Raw genomic sequence first — 20,985 nt, forward strand, 5'->3', positions numbered from 1 at the left:
ATAGACATCGTACTATCAGCCATTCACTACCCATCAAGTAAACTAGTAGGCAGACCAATACTCTTACTGTTATTGTCATAAACCGCGCCTAGCATCAAAGTGGAGTAACACATACCTATATCTACTACTATCACTCACACCAACGCCAACGCCAAACGCCAACGCCGTGCCGTTCTCTGTCACGGGATCTTTTCCGGCGTGATCTCCCACCCATCGCAATATTCTCGTATGCCACGTTTCGAGTCGACAAAGCTTACGGGTGAGAGGGAGAATGTATTCACGGCGACGTCAGTCGTTGCTGATAGTGGTGGTAATACAGGCGGTAGTAGTTCAGTAGTACTACTAGTATTGCTGGTGCTGATAGCGATTGTGTAGTGGTGGTGGTAATTTGTCGGAGTGGTGGTGGTAGCAGCGCAACGACGTTACTAGTGGCGGTGGTAGTGGTGGTGGAATGGAGCACGGACCAGTCGAGCCTCCCTCGCAGGCTCGCACACGTAAGAGCATGAAACGGAGTCGAGAGTACACGAGGCGAACCAGTTCGCTGTCGACTGCGTTCGGAACAGGACGTGTGTCGACTCACATTGAGTTTGTTGCTTAAACATAGACTCGCGAAACTTCTTTAAACATCGCATTCGTTCAAACGGAATTTTGGGATTACCAGGATCCAACCAGTTTTGTTTTATACGTGTCGAGATTTGTGGATCTATACTACGAGGGAAAAGGAAAAAGTGTATTTGTGCGTGAGGGTGCGTGAATCGAGGAAGGAACCGGTGAAGTGCCGGTGGTCTATAAGAAGAAAATGACCGATCACGTGGTGGAAAGTACGTTCGAGCTTTCAGCTTTCATGAAAGGTGAATTTAGTTTGTAGCGCGCGTTCACAGACTTAGATTGAGGGATGACACGAAAGAGATGACTGAAACGAATGTGATCACTTTAGATTGCTGAGTATTTCAACTTCAGTTTAATCTAACTTTCCCACATCTTTAACGTGCTGAAGTTAATATAGATCTAGTTGACATAACTAAACCATAAAGAATGGAAAATTTGATAACTTAAATATATAATTATTTATCTATGCGTAGCAAGTTTTAAAACCAAGCATTAGTCTACATCTGAAATACATTAACCTACTTCAGTCTGAGACAATTATAATTTTCTCATTTAGTTGTTCTAGATTTCATGCTTTAAAAGCCTTTGCTTTCATATATTCTCGTGTCATCGCTCGAAATACTTTAAGCGCTTTCAATTAGAAAATAAGGCTCCAAATTAAGAGAAGATCATAATTCCCGCACAATTTAAGTCAATCTATATTTCTAACCAGCGTGCTCCAGATTGGTATCGTCAATCGACCTTAAATCGGTACATGCTGATTTGACATCTCAATACGCGGTAAAAAAAATGCTAAAGTAGTATTCTGCCGAAAATAACATCAAAGAAAACCTCAAACGTACTTTAAATCATCATGTTGATTGTTCAAATGCGGGCCGATCGATACTCTCCCCTTGGTGAGGACCGACAATTATCGTTATGAATAACGCACAATGGAGAGATCGTGATTGGTAGATCACGGCGGGAACGAAAAGGGAATTGCTTTACGGGCGATGATCAGAATGGACTTTTATACCGGTACAAAGATTAGGCCAATAGATATTCGCTTGTAAATGAATAGATACGTGGAATGGAATGGAAGTGCACAAACGCGGGAAAATTGCTCTTATTAGCTACGCTCGTTGCACTCTAACGTTTGCATCCTATTTCTCTAGAAGCGAGGCAGAACAAATGCGACACTTGAATACTAAATACCTTTGATATTCATTCATTAGAGACATCTTCAACATCCTGGCTCAATTCGAAATTAAAACAGATCTAATATAATTTAATAACGATTTTAACAAAAAAAAACGTTACGAATTTAATCGAAGTCACATATGGTACACGTTTTCATAGTATGATCGTTAAATCGAAATAATTTACGTCAGACGATTAAGTCTGACGTAAATTACTACGATAATGATATGAAAGTGTTCACTTTTTATTATCGAAAGTGTCGACTTGAAGTTCACTGAAGTGTATACTTATTTACAACCAGGACTAGACTATTTACGTATAGATGTTGGTGATACCAGATGCCGATGATAGTCTGGACATTTTTACTAGGCTACGTAGCCAAAGGTATAGCGATCTCGATCGAGAGAGAGAATAGAAACGCGAGAGTGCAAGGCAGAAAGCTGCGGCGGCGACGGCGACTGTGGCTGCGACGGCGCCAGCGTGGGTCGCCACATATACGCACTGCCACAGAGATACGATCCCGGGTAACAGACGAGCCCCTTTGACCGAGGTTGAAATCGGTGCTGAGCATCTACGCGTAAACAACGATGCTTGGAACAGCGAAATCAGCGCGACGTACTGATTTAACTTAACGCCGGCGGAAGACCGATACCTGATGATTTGATAAAACGATATAAAACGTCACATAAAAGCGAAATTCAGGAGTTTATTAATGAAACTGTTAGAAATAATTATATACGCTATCGAATTTTGGTTAATGGGATGTCTATCTATGACGTTTGATATCAAACGTCATTATACATATAGTATCTTGGAAAACGATAAGAAGTCGGTGAAACACCAAACCTTCGGAAGATAACAGTTGGAAGTAAAAACAAAATCCTATCTAACCATGAAAAGTATATCTCTTTAATTGAATACCAGAGCGATAATTCGTGTAACAATATTTTTATGTAATAAAATTCCCTTGAAGGATTTATTTGATCGTAAAATTTCATTGTCTAATTTTTTTAATTTATTGATATTGTCGCGTTACATTATTATATCAAATTTATGTTACTTTATGATAAAGAATATATTATTTATCATTCCTGCAATATAATATATAAAAATATATACAAATTACACTAACAATATTATTCGGATTTTTTTAATATGAGGTTAAAAGCACGGTAAAGAATTAGTATTGTTTCATGTATTGTTTCTTGTTTTACTATTCATCGGACAGATTTCCGATAGAAGAAAGAATGTTCGATCATGTCCTACTTTCCACTTTTCTGAAGTCGAAAAAACATATCAAAAAATCGTGTCGATAAACTATTATACTATTGATCAATGCAATTAATCGCACATATGTTAACGTCAATGCTCGCCACTTAATTGTGATGCACTCGAATTCAATATTCATCAGCAGTGTTAAATATATCGCGATAATGTCACGCTTGTGTTTCGTGGGCTGTTATGTGAGTCGTAAAAAAATATAAATGAAAAACTACATTGGGCGCGTGCCGCTCAATGTTTTCTCACGCAAATCTGTTAGCATCATCAACGAGATGTAAAGTTAATTGAAATAACTGAAGTATTGTTAGCATAATACCTTCGTTGAATAATATGCGAATAATCGTTGAATAATACGCGACATTATTCAATGATAAAATTAGTAGTCAATATTTTCCAATGATTTCAGTACACCTGAATGATTAATACAATAATTAATAAGTGGTCGGTAGAAATGATAAATATATGCCGAGACATTTGCGGAATAAATACATCTAGTTAAACACTCTGGATGATATTTTATTATTCCGTTTAATTTATTTATATTTTGTTTACTTGAGTTTCATTCATTATTTACAACTTCTCTCTCGTTAATTCACATTATTTTATATTGATCTCTCATTTCCGATACTTTAATAATAATTATCAAAAATTTATTATATAGTAGTGGCTTATACTTGAAACATTACTGATCGTTTACAACCAACGTTTATTACAGGCAGTAGCTCCATAAATACCATATTTATTGATCTCCAAGTAATCATCAATCTTATCGTCGAGAAGTATCACGACTTCATTCCACTATCATAATCGGTCGACACGAAAGCGTGCAGAAAATGAACGTTTTAATTAGATCGTGTCTACCCTTCCCGCGATAATTATAATTGAGATAATACCTATTGCCTGTTGCTACTTAAGTTCTACGCGCTCATTTACATATCTCATCTTCTCTCTCGGTTGACTACTTTTACTCTCAAACCTGTCGTCGGCAGCAAGTATCTACGTTGCGCCTGATTTCGACTGCAGCGAGCCGCAACGAAGAAATGACTTCTGCAAGTTTCACGGAATCAAGAGACAGAGGGGAGAGAGAGAGAGAAAGAGAGAAAACGTTCCATCGTTCGTTTATCACTGCATGTATATTAAATTATTACGCGCAGGTACGCGCACTTTTATACGCTTCATTCTGATTTTCGCGATGTCATTTCGATAGATATGTCTTTCGCGTGGTTAAACCACGAATGACTTTGCCCGAAAGTAGATATGTTTATGCATTAATAGAAGAAGCACAGGAAATTACCAGTGCTATCGTTCGCATATATAATTTAAGGTCGACACCCCAGGCGGACGGCATGGAAATTTTAGCAATACAGGATGTTCGTCGCGAGACACTCAGCATTTCACTTTTAGATACCTGGAAAAGTTTCGATGTGATCTTTGCTTTTGACAAAAATTTAATTAAACGTTATTTTTTCGCTTCTTTACGTTGCTTAATTCTGCAGATATTTTAAGGGCTAACAATAAGCCTAAAAAAAATTCTATTTGTAAAACGTAACACGCTGTACTAATATTATATTATCACAGTTATTATAAATAGCATTGTGTCTATACATTGGTCAACACCGTTCCGACACTCTGTAGACGCTTAGGACGACGGCACAATACTCAATACAAATTTCGCTTGGGGTTTATTGAGCCGGCTTTGACTTCGCCTCGAGAGTGTAATCGATACCCTATTGAGTCCTGTCACAAATACAAAGGATGTCACGAGGCGAAGGAACTTCTCCCTCCCATCGTCACCCACTTATGCATTACGATCCCGCACCTGCTACTTGCGATGGCATTAACTTCGATAATGGTCATTCTTCGCGAAAAAAAGGAAAAGTTTTTTAACCTTTGTCCTTTTAGGAAAACAAGATGGTACCTATCTAAAGAGTCCTCAACCTTCGTACAAATTTATACAAGGTGCAATTATAAACACCTAAAAACTAATGTGTTAAGCAAAATTTAACTTAAAAATGGTAAAAAAAATTGGAAATTATTTTCCAAGAAATTTGTCTTAAAAAATGACGTAAATACGCGTAATAATTTCAAAATCACCCAACGTATATACTTATAATCGATGATGTACGATGAGAGTACATCGCGATGCATGCGACAGCAAGCCACTTGTTCTCGATTGTCGAGAGTACGGTTGACGTGATTAAAATAAGCGGTTCTCAGATATGGCAGTCCGTATTAGAAATAATCGCTAACGCGCTAAAATTCGTTAACGCGAATTCTTTACTGTAGATAAAAAAAAAGATAACATAATATGTTACGGAAGACGCTATAATCGAAAGAATCGTTTTTGAAATATTTTCGCACATGCAGAGCTTATACGAATCATACATTGACATGAAGTTTACGTAATATCATGGCACGTGCGTGCATCCGTCAGTAAATTATAATTCGCGATTTTATGTTGATTTAAGCGCACATGAGTAAATACGAGAGATTCGTGCGGGTTCGCGACACGTGCAGGGTCGTTTACACGTGTTTATTACGCGGATTGATATGCGCCGTAGCACACATGTAAAACGAGAAAGACAAACATTCAATAGTTAAATTCATCAAAAATTTTTTACTTTCCAAAATGCCGAAAATAAATGTATTTTAATGACGGACACACAACAAATTTCGAAGAAAAATAACGACGATTTCAAGATGATGTATAATTTTGAGTATTTGCGAATGAAGTATTTGCGATTAAACTTAAATTAAATTTCGTCTTTGTGAGAGCTAAACGTTAATTTTCTTAATTAAATTCGTAATATTTTTAACAAAGTAAAAACGAATCTTTACTAATATAAATAAATTGTAAGATTTTTATTTTATTTTAATATCTATAATATATATATTATATATATAATTGTATATAAATTATTTTTTGTGACGTGATATTTAACATTAAAAATTAAAAAAATTGTTTATTGAGGAAATATGAATTGCAAGTAATTTTAATTTCCAATTTTAATTTAAAAATATTAATCATAGAAAATACGTATTTCAAAAATAAAATTAACTCGTAATGAATAAGAGATTGAGTATAAATTTAAATCAATAAATATTTGCTGCAAATCAGGGTTATGATAAGCAAAATTATTTTTAAATGTCGTATGAAACACACAAGACTGGATGAAAAACACAGGATGACATCAGAAAAATTCACTCGGATAGAGGCTAACTTAAAAAATTCAGTTGAAACATTTCTTGAAATTCATTCCTCTTTCTCTATTAAAATAATATTTCTTCCTCTTTTTTAGGAATCTAATAATCTTAATAATAAATAAAATAATAACCTTATATCGCTGATACATCTCTGTTATCATAAATAATTACATTTCTATGAAATTATTAATTATCAAAATTCGAGCGCGCTCAAAAACATGATACTATGAAGGTTCTCGATATCGGTGCTGCGAGTTAAGCATGCTAGCAAAGGTCAAGACATAAGGTCAATGAGAGAGAGAGAGAGAGAGAGAGAGAGAGAAAATTCTCGTATCACATGTCCCCGATCGATATCTTCATTTGATATTATTAGTGTTCGTGCATTTTCTTGTCTAATGTTTCTGATGGCTGACGAGACATTTACATGAAGAATCTTTTATGTGAAAAGAAAAACAAAATATAGCAGCAAATACGTATAAAAATATTAAGTAAAAATGTTACTTAAAGAAAAAAAAATATATAGGATAAAGTAAAACTATTTTGTCCATTTCTTACGATATTGTTTATGTTTCTGAGCAACATATACTGAATATTTAAAGATCATACTTGTGCCTTCAAGAAGCAATCGTGATTATATAAGGTAGTTATAAGCACGTTATTACAAAAAGATATTTGTTTGTTGCCGTAAATTTTATATTATACTTTAAGGTTGAAAATGACGGAACAGCCTCGCTCTATCCTCTATATATTGTAAATTAAACATTTGTATTTGAATTAAAAATAATTATATGAATTTTCGATGGATTTAAAAAAAATTATTTTTATATGTAATAAATAAATTGTATATTATCTACTTTATATTTTCTTGTGAAAAGAAAAGATTGAAACAGAATTTATTAAACGAATAAAATTGGACGTTACAAATTCTGCTTCTATTCTTCTGTCATAATTATTTAATTTTTAATTGTTGCTTCGAGCAAACGAGCTATCGGAACAGATATTTTTTAAAGAAAGAAGAGAAAAAAGAGGAAGCACACAGAAAGCACGAATAAAAAAACAATCTTAAATCAAGCGCAAGAACACATTGATAGAAAACAAATTACACATTTAGTACATATCGGCATTGTGTGTTTACGTGAAGTCGCCCAATGTCAATCGGCTAGAATGCGATAGAACGAATAGCCATATGACCGCGCAATATGAAGAGGTGGAAAAGATGAAGAAGTAGAAACAGAGCTAGTGGTACCTGAATGTTCTCGCGATGATCGGACCGGTCGATCGCGCAAATGACCAGCCCGGTATATCGAATCACGCTCGCTCTCACGACCATCTGGCTAGCGCCATTGCCTCCTCTCCTCTCTTCTCTCTCTCTTCTAGGCAATCTCCTCCAATTCCTCTCCACGAGACGATACTGAGTTCGTTCGCATCAGGCTTTCTCTTATCATTCACGAGAGAACGCTCGGATGTCGTGAGAGATAAGAATAATTTCACGAGTTAGATCGTTTAGCGGTGAATTGTTCCCTTTGACTATAAATTCTTCTACTTTGCGTAACAAAACGACAGTTCCGCTATAATATCGAATAATTGGCTAACGGTCGCGAAGGTTGGTCAGACAAAAAACGCGAAGGCAGCGACAATTTTGCTGCGACAGCGAAATTCCCGTCTCTCATGGACATTTCGAGGATCGAAATCACGAAAGTATTAATGCCGTCTCATTATCCGGATTGAACCGATCACGACCAACGAACGGGTCGATCTATTTATGTCGAACGAAGAAACTACGCGAGCTGGTAACCCTCGTCGGAGGCAGCCGCGTGTTTTCGCGCGACGGCGTATTGGCAGCGCGATAAATGCCCCGCGCTCTCGCGAGGATCGGGACAGGAAACGGCGCATCCACACGGCGGCGTCGCGTCGGCGAGATTTATCGGCGGCGAGACTTGTTTTTTTTTTATTTCCTCCTCCTTCTACCCCTTTTCTTCTCTCGTCCGCGCGCTCTCCGGCTTGCCGCTCGCTTCGCGGAAAGCCTCCGGCGGAAATGCGACGCGCCGCCACACGAGAGTGGAATATAATAGCGCAAGAGCTCCTATCGTTGCGTAGTCTTTAGTATCTTTACGCACGGTTTCACGTTTGGAATCACCGAAATCTGTTCGTACGTAGCTTAATTTAAAAATTACGACGATTGAGCAAATTTCAAAAAAAGTCTATCGATAAATCAATACTCCGATTTCGTTAAATTGTCTTATTTTTTTTTAAAATCTATTTAAGAAAATATTCTTAAAGAAATCTTTTATTATAATTACTAATATTCCATTTTAAACTGCACACACAGAAAACCGTAACTGAAACCGTAACTAAAAGAGAGAAAAAATTTTGAAATAGTCTGCACTGAAACATCGTTTACATTTTGACTGACAATTTGATATTTTTTAAATTAAAAACAAAAACTGACAAGAGATTTTGTTACTGCAACTAATTGATTCGGCGTCACACTAGTGTTGATATGTATATTTTGATATTTTTCTCTAAACGATGTACAAGTAAATCTTATTCTAATAATTAAAGGATAATTATTTCGTTTTCTTGTTAATACAATACAATATGAATTATTCACTGTTTCATTTAAAATGCGATAAATGTATGCATTAATAATGAATTTTACTCATATTCCCGAGTATTTATTTTATCGATATCTCGTTAAATTATTCAACTTAATAATTCAAGTCTCTACAGTTAATATCCTTTACAGTCGGTTGCATTTGCTCTGACGCCGGTTATTTTCGCAAGCGCGACGAATAGCGTGAGCAAGGCTCGGCATGCCGCCCCTCGTCCCAACAAGAAGAAACAGAAGAGAATAATCAGACGCTTAATTCGGTCGGCGCGCACACTTTCGCGCCTACGCTCAACATGCCGCGGTCTTAAATCAACGCTGGGGCTGTCGCATAATTCTCTCAATAACGTTCGGCGAAGGTGACGCACGGTAAAACGCGCCCACGAACGGCGACTGGCGAAACGCGTTGACACGCGTCGGAACGGTAATCACTAATGGAGACCGCTCGTTAGGCAATCGTTAAGTATCACGGTATCGAGAGTCATTATGGCGTACGACACGTATCGGCGCGATCTAAGTCATCGTGAACGGTGATCGTAAGGACTCTCGTATTACGTCGCCATTACACCGCGGTAACAGGTGATTATTAGCGGCCCACGGCGTCGCTCGGCGCCGGATGCAATTGGCGTCGCGTAATTACGCGGAAAAGGCGGCCGGCGCTGACAGATAGGCATTCGCGGTATAGCAATGACGAAAATCTGCACTTGGCGAATGATCTATGATAGAGAGCAACCTTATTTCCCTTATTTAGCTCGGTTCGTTTCGTTCCCCGCTTATCGATAAAAAAAGAAGCGGTGTCTCTATTCGATTTCGGTATCTTAAGACGCATTCTCTCAAGATGTGCTTTAACGATTGGTCGATTACCTATGGCTTATCAACGCGAACCTTTTTACATCTCTTATGGGATATACATATGTGAATAAATATTACATTTCTTTATATGTAATTTAAATGTAATATCTTCCGAATAAATCGATATTTATGCGGAGAAAGGACAGTTTTGCTGAAATATCTAGACAGATCTGAAAATAATTTTGTTGGGCCATCAAAATAATTACGGACACTACATAATTATTTTGATGGACCAACAAAATTATTTTCAAATAACACTTAAGGGGATGTTGGAGCGATCAAATTGTCGGGATTTCGATATAAATCTTCGAATTTACTGAATGGAATAAAAAATCCTTTTATAGGATTAAAGTAGACGCAAAATTTGGGAGTGCGGCAATAGACTTTCTACTAAAATCAGGAAAAAAGTTAAAAACTTTTTTTCAACTCATAGAGCTGTCATCTGACGCAGATCCCTTATTTCCTTAATACAAAAGTTTTATAGCTCGTATGGACCAAATAATAGTGCAGCACTCAGCGCATTACGTGCACAAACAATACTGAATTTATGAAACTAAGATTAAAAGCTTCAAAAGGAAGATTTATATCGATCTGCAAATGACGTGTATACGAACGCTAAGCGAAGATTAGGAATGGTAAACAAAGCAGTAATTGAGTCTAGCAGTAGGTGTTCGATCTTCTAAGAGATGGCGTTGCAATATGTTAGATAAGGACAGATGAATGCGTTTGAGCGAGATATATACTATAAGTATAAGAAATGAATGAAAGATGTCACTATTATCGAATATGGAATCAAACGTTAAAAAACGTTTGTATTATCGACCTCGATCAAGTTCGGCCATCGATCCAGCATCCCCTTAAATTAGTTAAGGCCATTGCACATAAAAGTCGTAGTCGTAATCATAAGACCGTAAAAAGCGATAAATTGATTGGCTACTGCGTCGAGGCCAAGCATTGTCGCATTTTCTACGCAGAAGCAACACGAGAGAAACGTCATAACCTCAAAGCCACGATCATAGACGCAAGTTTTCGTCCCGTCAAAAGATTGCGATTAATGCCTTATCCTTATGACCAACCAATCGGAAGACAGTCACGTGACTTACCGCTTGCCCCGTAGCCTATCAAATTATCGCTTTTCATGGTCTTCCGGTTACGACTAATACTTTAACGTGCAATGGCCTTTACTAGGATGTCAAAACTTTTTGTAGCATTGCTCATAATGCTTGAGACTTTTACCTAATTAATCCGACAAACTTGTTTTCAGATCTGTGGCTACGATTACACCGTGCGCTTAGTCCGCGACCTAAACTAATGGGCGTCCTTGTTTAACCTTGGTTAAACAAAGACATCTATCGTATAGATAGCGGACTAAGCGCACGGTGTAAACCAGGCCTGTATCATCTAGCTAAATTAGATACATACGTCAGTTAAATTTGTTCTTTCCGTGTAAATATTTCAAGACAGAGAGAAAAACATCGGGAATTTAACTTTCCTTCGCATTGTGCTTTACGACTTATGTATTCAGACAAAGATGAACTGATTGTGAGTATCGATATTAATATTATCGCGTTCAGTGGTATTTGTGAAATGCGCATAGCAAATATTTTAGAGGCATCAATCATCCTATACGCACATGCTCTTTTTTCCTGTTTTCATCGAACCTTTCGTAATCCAGGTCATAGATCACGCTCGAATCGCTTATCAAATTCTTCGATTCTTCTTGCACATTATGTTATTACGCAAAAGAAGATGCGTATTGCTTCCTAAATAATACCTATCACTCGAATCATTATTACCAACGTACGATTTGAAAAGTCGCGTGGATGATTTCGGCCACGTGCGCGCGAACCGTCTACTTTATATTTAGCTACTTCAATTCTATACAAAGCTCTCGAAAGCAGTTGGAAGTTTTCCTACATGTCCCACGTGTTCTCGCCTTCGCCGTCTCTTCAATCTTCCACGTGGGAAGCACCCTTAATACCGCCCATCTCAATCAAAAAGAAAGAACTAAACTTTCTGTTTCCTTTTTCTTTTTACGAATGAAGTGGAAAGAATCGGATGTATTTTTATATGATATATATATATATATATATGTGTGAGATCGTCAAATATTCCACAAATTTTCTGAATCATGAATTTATCAAATTGAATTTAATCAAATTTAATCAAATTATTAGTAAATAACAAACGAAATTTATTAAAATAGTAATAATTATTTCAATACAATTCATGTAATAAATGTCCCGTAATTAATAAATAATAATATATCTTAGATTTATAAAACACTCAAGATTCATTAATTTCGTCTTTCAAAAAAAGTTTGTAACGAGTAAAGAATCATTTAAACACCAGGATCGAGGCAATGACACGATCATCGCACGTAACAATGATTTTGATATGCAAACACAGCTGTGTAGCAGACGCAACATCGAATAAAAAGAATTTTTCCTCGAAGGATGTTTCTACGAAGCGTCACGAAGATGCGCACCCGGCGCAACGGAAAACCCGGCGGAAGGTCGACGTTACAAGCCGTTACGTTCTCTGGCGCGAGAGTTTGCACAGATGTGCTCGGCGTGTTTGAACAAATGCGAACGAGACGGCGGCAGAGCAGAGGTACATACATACGTCTCGAGACGTTCGCGAGCCTGTCGCAAAATGGCACGAGCACTACTCTTCAAGTACGCGTACGTGGAGAAGAAGCAATCGCAGACAGATCTTCATCGTCCTTTAAACTGACGGCGGTTCGCAGCGGGATATCGTCGTTCAATTAGCCGTCTGGAAATTGCAGATTGATTCCTTTCTAGGTCAAAATTGCTCCACGTGGCTTAATCGAGTCCGAGCCTCAGGCAGTGTAATTTCGTATTTCACAAGGAAAAACGGCACGTGTCCTCTTCATTCATGTGTTTGTTCAATCCTTTCATTCAGTTATAACTTAAACTCCTACTGCGTCTTTGAGAAGTATTCATAGCCCGTTCTTATTTTAGTTCTTATTAAGACCGGCTTAAATAATATCTTAAAATACTAATCTCTCTGATTGGTTTACATTTTAAAATTATACTCGAGACGGTCTTGAATATAAGATCCGATTATGAATACCAGCCTTTTTTTATAAAATTTAAAGAAAAGATACATCTTGTTTAAGATGACAGGCACCAGTAGTATGCGGCGAATCGTGAACATGCGACCTCCTTCATCAATTTCATTTCTTTCGTCCGACCGATATTTATGATTCGACCGATGATCGAGCATGTGTCTCGGCCGGCGCCTGCTGATGACCCCGAATGACCTAAACTCTTCTCGGCACCGCCGCGATAATTTCCTTTCCACGCGCTCGCGACCTTTCGTTTTTACACGTGTGATAAGATTACGAGGCGACGAAACCTTTTCTGTAGAGAAATGAGTAAATTTAGCGGGTCATCGTTATTTCAATTGATATCAATTCTACGCAATATCGTTTTCGAAAATATTTACCATTTTCATTCCATCCATATTGTTTAAAGTAACTATAAAAAAACATAAATAAACATAAATTACAAAAAACTGATAGTTGGCCAATATCGAAAATGCATTCAGGATATCGTTGCATCGATAATAAGCGAGCTCAAGTAAACATTATACGAGAAAAAGACTTTTCCGTTCGTTAAACAATAATAACGATCGTCGCCAATGGCGGTGGCAGATGGCCACTATCGAGAATACGGTCTTGTTATCGGTTCGATAACGCTTTTAAACTAACACGCGACGAGCAGAGACGATGCCAGGTGGCCAATAACATTATCTCGCTTGCATGAACAGTTTCATCTCACTTGTTCCGACTCTTTCGTTGTATTATAATTCGCCCTCTTTTCGAGAAAGAGAGAGATGTTTCGACATTGAATAAACTGGGGAATTTTTTGTTCCAATTAATTCAACTTTAACCTCTAGTTTCGCGAGAAGTCAACACCGTTAGTCGCATTTAAAATGAGACGGCGGACAGGAAATCTATGTTTGACTCCAATCGACGGGCACTTGCTGCGTTAGAAGGGTAGGAGGAATTCCATGCCTTTCCGGCGAGAGCCCTTTAGTTCGATAGTTTCCAAGACATGCAGTATCTACGAAAGGTTTTCGGGAAAGCATCGCATCGAGGTCAGCGTGATCGCCAACCAGAAAGGAAAGACGATCCGGTTGCGATCTCGTTCGCGTTGAGATCGCGATGACTCCTCTATCTCGGAAAAGCAATAAAAGGAGAGCAATGAACAGACGAGGTTGGCGCCAACGCCATGTGGCGACCGTGCTTTGCTCTTCCCGGCTTGTTTCTCTCGAGAGGAGAGGACACGAGAAAAAGAAAGAGAATATATAGTAGCGGAGAAATGGCGTTTATTAATATTGCAGAATCAAAATCCAGTGTACGCCATTTGATCCTTACACGGAAAAGAACGATTTTGCTGAAATATCTAATAATTTAGGTAATAGATTTGAAAATAATTTTGTTGGACCATTAAAATAATTATATATATAGGAAATTCAAGCATGATTGCTTGAAAAGTTTTTTAGCAACCAGTTTGAGCGTTCTACATAATTATTTTGACAGTCGAACAAAATTATTTTCAGATCTATATATTTAGTTAAATTTTTATATACTTCAGTCAAATCGTTTTTTCTGTGTAGATTTCTAATCGGAAAATTATTATTAGCGCATTTTTCAATTATATTTTAGGCGTTATAAGTAAATGAATATTTTCTTGTTTTATTTTATATTTTCTTTCTAAATTGTTCTAATTAAAATGGAGTATTAGAATAATTGGAAAAGGATTTAAGAAAGACAGTTAATAAAAGCTTGCTGGTCGACTTCGATTTCGAGTAAATACGACGCCAGACGTCTCTTAAAGATGTTAACTGATTCCGATTCACAGTAATCGCATTCGGGAGAGAAGATCGATGTAGTAAGACAGAGAGAGGATGAATGCGAGAACGAGACAGAGCGAAATGAAAGAATCGCGCCGGCTGCGGCGCAGGCGATCCGTGATCGAGAAATCCGATGCATCCGCAATGCTTGTCGTGCTCGATCAATTGCCACGTCAGCGATCGTCGGCTCGTATGAATTATTGCTTCGATCGATAATGGTCAAATAAAATCGACCATTTCGTTTGCGCTACCAGATACCCGCGCATAAATTCGCCGAATAATTTACGTATAATTGCGAGAAAAATGTTAAAGTTCGCACGTGGCTCGTGCGGATTGCGGAATTTTACGTCTCGCGGTCGGGAAATGTGAGAAAGGTCGTGATATCGCAATCTACGCTCTAACGCCGGATAAAATTACGCACCGTCGTGTTTGTATACGTATTTATTACACAAACAAGACGGTTACGTCAGCTGGTTTGATAATTCGCGCATTGTATACGGTTTTGGGATTTTTAATTCATACACGCTTTTGCGAAACGCATATTTGCTCCAACTTTTTCAAGGATAATTAGAAATTTACAAAAAAAAAAAAAGAAATATACAGTCTCTGTAAATTTCTGGGAGTGACTCTCACTCCAAAAAAAAAAGTGAAAATCTGCCACTTATTCAACAGTGCAAATATTTTCAATACTGGCAGTATTTTCACTCGTGTTTGGAGTAAGATTTCACTTCAAGAAACTTAGAGAGGTCGCATTATCATTTCAAGGAAAACAAGAACCTAAAAAAATCTGATCGTATCTCTAAAATCGTTGCATATGATAAAAAAAATCATAGAAGTATGAGAAATCATTCTTGGCCTTCATCAAATGCATCAGATGCTGAAAACGGATGAGGTAAAACTGCTCGCGTAAGTCGCGCGATGACAAGCGTCTTCCCCGGAGATACTAAAATCAGCGAAATTAGTCTCCGCCTTGGAATCCGAGTCGGCTTCGGTCGGCGAAGCGGACGGGAGGAAAGGAGCGACGACGGCGCAAGTATATTATAATCCTCTCTTGCTCGAGCCGAGTCCCTGTGTGCGCGCCAGATGGTACCAGCTGGATGACGCATCAAAGCAGAAAACCTCCCGCGTGTCCGAAGCGCGGTTCCGCCCACGGAATCGCGAGGAAAACACGTGCGCCTCCGTTGCTGCCGCCGTCGCCGCCGTTCTTCGTCAGGTTGCGAATAGTCTCGTAATGCGAGAATTCGGTATTAGGATCTCGTAACGCGCCTACGTTACTAAAGAACATTATTTATATCTACATGTTGTCCGCACGTGGACATTGATGCCATACCTATTAAATTTTAATAGCGAATTCCTCGAGCAATTTATCTTACATTAATCATAATCTGATTGATTATATCAGTGAATGATGCAGTTTAGGATCGTCGATATCGAATAGAAATACTATAAATATAAAAATTATATAAGAAAAAAGGCTCAAATAATTTTTAAAAATTAAATTAATAAGAATAGGGCTACGAGCCGAGCAAGGTCTTAATATTATTAAACAACAAACAGAATATTTCAAACATCTTAAAGAAGTTCGTAAAAGTAGGCAAAAACCGCCTTGTAATCCTTTAGATGTGGTGTATAAAATTTCTTGTCTTAATTGTGAGGCAAGTTATGTCGGTCAAACGAAGAGACATTTATAAACATGAGCATTTTTCTGATATTAATAAAAAAAACACGGGATCTCCATTAGTTATTTCGGACCGTCATATGAATTTTAATCATAATTTTAATTGGAAGAGGTTAAAATTTTGGATACAGGGCTATCTTATAATAAGAGATTAATATCAGAAATGGTTCATATAAAGAGACAATCTTAAGGTTTAAATAAACAAATCGGAGTTCTTATCCGACATGTATCTTCTACGGTTGTCAGATCCCGAGCACCGTACGGCTGGAGTCCAAAGGTCCGTGCGCTGGAGATTTCATATTTCGACTGGAGGCCTGCCGATTGTTTCATTAAAAAAAAAGAGAAAAAAAGGCGCAAGGTTTAATTCATGTTTTGCGACTACTGTTACACAGACTTTCTTTTTGTCATTAATATTTGACCGACATAAAGTGTCAACACAATCACAGAGACCTCTTTATTATTATTACAATAATTACAAGATTACATACAGTGCGAACAGAATTACAAACTTTTTTATTATTCGTAAAATAACATAAACTGCGAACATAATCACAGACTTTCTTATTAATTTCCACGTAATTTAAGTATGCAATTAATAAATACCCTACGCGAGCGAAAAACTGAAGATTTTTCCCGTCTATTGGAGAATTGGAGATTGGTCCCGAAAATTCGAGTCGAAATTTCGAGATCTGGCAACCATGGTATCTTCCCATACAATGGTTGTCCCCTTCCTAACACCTTTTAGTATATCCCCTCTTTCACACTTTTCCTACCTAGCGTCTTATCGGATACTCTCTCGTTAAAATAGTCATTTTCAATGTATAACTCTCAGAGTAAATTTCTCTCATCTTAAAAATTGAGTTCCTTTTAGCAAGATAGCTCAAGACGTCGTTTTCGAATAATTAGATATAAAGAAATTTTACGATGGATTACAATCAATTCTTCAGGTACTTCTTATTTTTACAACCGTTTTTAAAATATGCAGATTGTTTTAATTTTAATGTAATTGTTTATTTTTGGCTATGTTCTATTGATAATACAGAATTGTTTTTACAATAATTTTTATTAGATTTCACTATTATATATTTCTAGACTGAAATTTATAGTTTTTTTAATTGTTGGGCATTATTTTGGTTACAAAAAACTCCGAGCTATGCTTTTGGCTACTTCCGTTTGACTCTACTTTAAGACATTTGTTGACGACTACAATAACGATTTAATAATCTATTTCTTTGGAATTTATTGTTCTTAATATTATAATCAGAACGATAATATTAGTTAATACTGAATTTTAAAATTTATATATTGTTAACATTGAGAATGATTCGATTGGGGTCAAAACGTATGTTCTTGATACAAATAAACTTTCTGTTTGTTATTTAACAATATAGCAAGACCTTGCTTGACTCCTTGAATAGTCCTATTGCTATTCTTATTAATTTACTATAAATATAGTCATCAATGCAAAAACTATTTATATTTATCTTGAATGAATAGGCATTATATCGAATATATATATGTATATATTCATTATATTTTTATATTCGGCGTATAAAAGAGAATAAAAGGTTAAAAAAATTGTGTGGTTTAATTAATTATTTCTTTCTTTCTTATTATCTTATACTATGATATTCGTACAGGATATCTGTAACTAGATCTGTCCATACTGTTTGAACTTTGTACACTCGGAATATTTGTGCTCTCTTTCTCTAATACCCAAGTATATCTCGTTTAAAGTATTGATTTTTAGAGATTTTAAGCAACACGAACCGATGTATTTTTTTCTATTTACAGCCGGTGTTATGGCGGGTTCCGAAAGAGATAGCGGCTCTTGCAGTAGTGTCGACGAGGACAGTAGATCGAGCCTGCATTCGCCTACTTCGTCTGAGGACAGTGTCGAAGTACAGGTAATACCAATTTCGTTGCGAAACAAGCGAAAACTGGCGGAGCCACGAAAAATCCAAGAACCTGCAGTCATCGCAGCGCCATTGAAGAAGAGACGGTTTGATCCTATTTCCGAGGAGACGACCGTGGATCAAGAGGAGACCAGGTCGCTGAATACACCGAATCCTTTTCGACCATGGATTCCTGCTTCCTATAAAAATGAATCCAAGACAATCGTGACTTCGTCAATGATAATGTCGACGAATACGACTTCCAATACCACGACAACAACAACTGCGACGTCGACGACAACGACATTGTCCAGCGAGAGAGAAGAAGAAGAAGAAAGGAGGAGAGAGCAAGATGAGACGACGCAGAGGCTGCACGAATCATTCAGAAGACTACAACATCCTTCCGGTCACAATCGATCAGCTGTTTCATCTCGACGAGAGTCTCGTCAGAGGTTGTTCGAGCCGGTAGCACCAACATCTGCAACGATAACGTCTCCGTCGAACACGATCTCTCTACCGCATCCTAGGCTGCAGGACGAGCCTTTATCTTTGGTGGTGAGAAACGAGGCACCCAGAGTGCCGTCACATCCCGCTGTAAGTGGCTCCTACGAGAAGACGCCATCGTACATGATGGAACACTTGTTAGCAGCTTCGTCCGATCAGAATCATCAAAATCATCAGACTCATCAAAGTCAACAAAATCATCAGAGTCATCAAGTGGCTCCCACGACATCGAGACACCATCATCAGGGCGGTCAGCAGAGAAATTACAAGAACATGACGAGGGAGAGACGGATAGAAGCGAACGCTCGAGAAAGAACTAGAGTGCATACCATCAGCGCGGCCTTTGACACGTTAAGACGAGCAATACCTGCGTATTCACATAACCAGAAGTTGTCGAAGCTATCTGTACTGAGGATTGCCTGCAGTTACATCATGACGCTGAGCAAGATTCTCGGTAAGGACGGCGAAGTGACGGCCGCAAAAAGTAACGGCCTTGCAGGTCTGAGTAGTTGTGTAGAGTTGGTCTCCAGGACCATTCAGACAGAGGGCAAACTCAGAAAGCGGAAAGAAGACTGAACGAATCACGTTTTCACCTGAACAACGGAAACAACATTGGAATGGTGGACAATGGAATCTATAACAGAAACAGCGGGAGATGTTCCGCACTGTCAAACGCTTATACGTCTTTTATTCTCAATGCCATGGTTGGGGGGACGGGAGAATGACGTAAGGTTAAGTAACCTAAGCAACTAATCATCGCCGGTTTCTATGCTAAGCGTATTAATTCGTGGACTATCGATTAGGAATGCGTTAATTAGAGTCGCGAGTCACGAGTGCGATAGAACCATTTTCGAAAGTAGTGACGACAGGATGAATTAAATTGAGTCTTGTTCGTGAAAAATGTACTCTCAATATTTTTTCGAGTAAAATCTCACTTCAAAAAACTTGAAGAGTGGCAAATCTTCATTTTTTTTTTTTTTTTTTAAATAAGATTTCACTCTGAGAAATTTAGAGAATAGGATAATTACTTGTCGTTTTACAAAAATTGTACATTACGCTTTTGAAATCATAATAAGCTTCAAATTTTAATAAATACTACTGTAGCAAAGAATTTCTCGCGACGCCCACAATGGGAATTCATCTACATACCGATTGCAGTTGCGCAACCAGACAATAAATTTTAGAAAGATTCTCATACTTAGATCACGCTTAAATTTACGACAGATACTGCTACAGAAACGTATCACGGAATTTACGATAGAGAGCGGCGAATGTTTATGTAGTAGAGTTTGACCATTCATGATAGAAGCTAGTCTTGAAGCTATTTTAACCCTTTTGAAATGGTAATGCCCAATACATATAATTTACTAATCCCATAAAATACACCCTAATAGCACACTTTATCCGGGATACATCCTGGGGATGTCCTTATGATGTTCAAAGGTAGGGTTGGTAAAGACTAATATGTTTTTTTTTATGAATAAAACATATTGTGTTTCTTCTTAAATATGTTTTTAATGCTTCAAATATGCTTTAAATAGTATACTATAAAAAAAACATATTTAAAACATTAAAAACAAGCATATTTTAAACTGTTTAAAACTCGTTTAAAACATGTTTTCTACCAACCCTGTGTAAGGACGTCTCCTGAAGTGCTATTAGGGCTATATTTTTATCAAAGAAAGAAATTTTATCATTCTTAAGTCTAAAGGCTTAGGACGCTCGCACGGAATACTGAGAGATCCGAATTCGACTCCCGACCAGATAATATTTTTCGCAATAAATTTATTTACAGATTTTCAGCACATTAAGATCTCTCTAATAGGATGCCTAATTGAGCATCAATTATTAAATTGCTTGTCAATTTAATTTGTGATATTACTACAGTAGTTCAGTTGCGTAAGTCCGAAGTTTAAGTCCGAAAATTCAATTCGGCGCGCAGTTCAAACGACTACATATATGTAGTATATAAATTCACACGGAAATATTTAAGCATCCAGTTTCAATCGTTATAGACTTTATCTCTTATTTGTTGTGTATTCACATTATACGGTCTTATAATAAATCGTTTATTATTAGTAGTATATATAGGCCGGTTCTGGACCACAGATATATACACCTGGCTGCCATCAGGTAGCGTTGGTGTCGCGATAGGGAGAGGAACTTGAAGGGGAGGGGAGGGAATAGAGTGAGGGAGCGCGTAGAGAAAAGAAGTAAAATGCAACTGCGGAGGAGGTAGCGGGAGATGGGGGTATCAAGTAAGCATTTTTTGCATTTTACTTCTTTTCTCT

General features: G+C 37.5%; 1 protein-coding gene across 1 annotated transcript; it reads left to right on the forward strand.

Moving 5' to 3' along the window:
- Positions 1 to 514: 514 nt before the first annotated feature.
- On the forward strand, positions 515 to 19,481 carry net (atonal bHLH transcription factor 8-like protein net). Its single transcript, XM_018445169.1, has 2 exons — positions 515 to 851; positions 18,090 to 19,481. The coding sequence occupies exons 1-2, from the start codon at positions 800 to 802 to the stop codon at positions 19,268 to 19,270; spliced, it is 1,233 nt and encodes a 410-aa protein (XP_018300671.1). The 5' UTR covers positions 515 to 799; the 3' UTR covers positions 19,271 to 19,481.
- The last annotated feature ends 1,504 nt before the right edge of the window (positions 19,482 to 20,985 follow it).

This window comes from Mycetomoellerius zeteki, unplaced genomic scaffold (genome assembly GCF_001594055.1).
Source record: "Mycetomoellerius zeteki isolate Tzet28-1 unplaced genomic scaffold, Tzet1.0 scaffold156, whole genome shotgun sequence".
Lineage (NCBI taxonomy): Eukaryota > Metazoa > Arthropoda > Insecta > Hymenoptera > Formicidae > Mycetomoellerius > Mycetomoellerius zeteki.

Excerpts from the sequence above, each read along its gene's own strand:
- net (XM_018445169.1), top strand. The coding sequence starts at position 800 with ATGACCGATCACGTGGTGGAAAGTACGTTCGAGCTTTCAGCTTTCATG. Across the intron at positions 852-18,089 it reads GCTTTCAGCTTTCATGAAAG|CCGGTGTTATGGCGGGTTCC; the intron begins GTGAATTTAGTT and ends TTCTATTTACAG.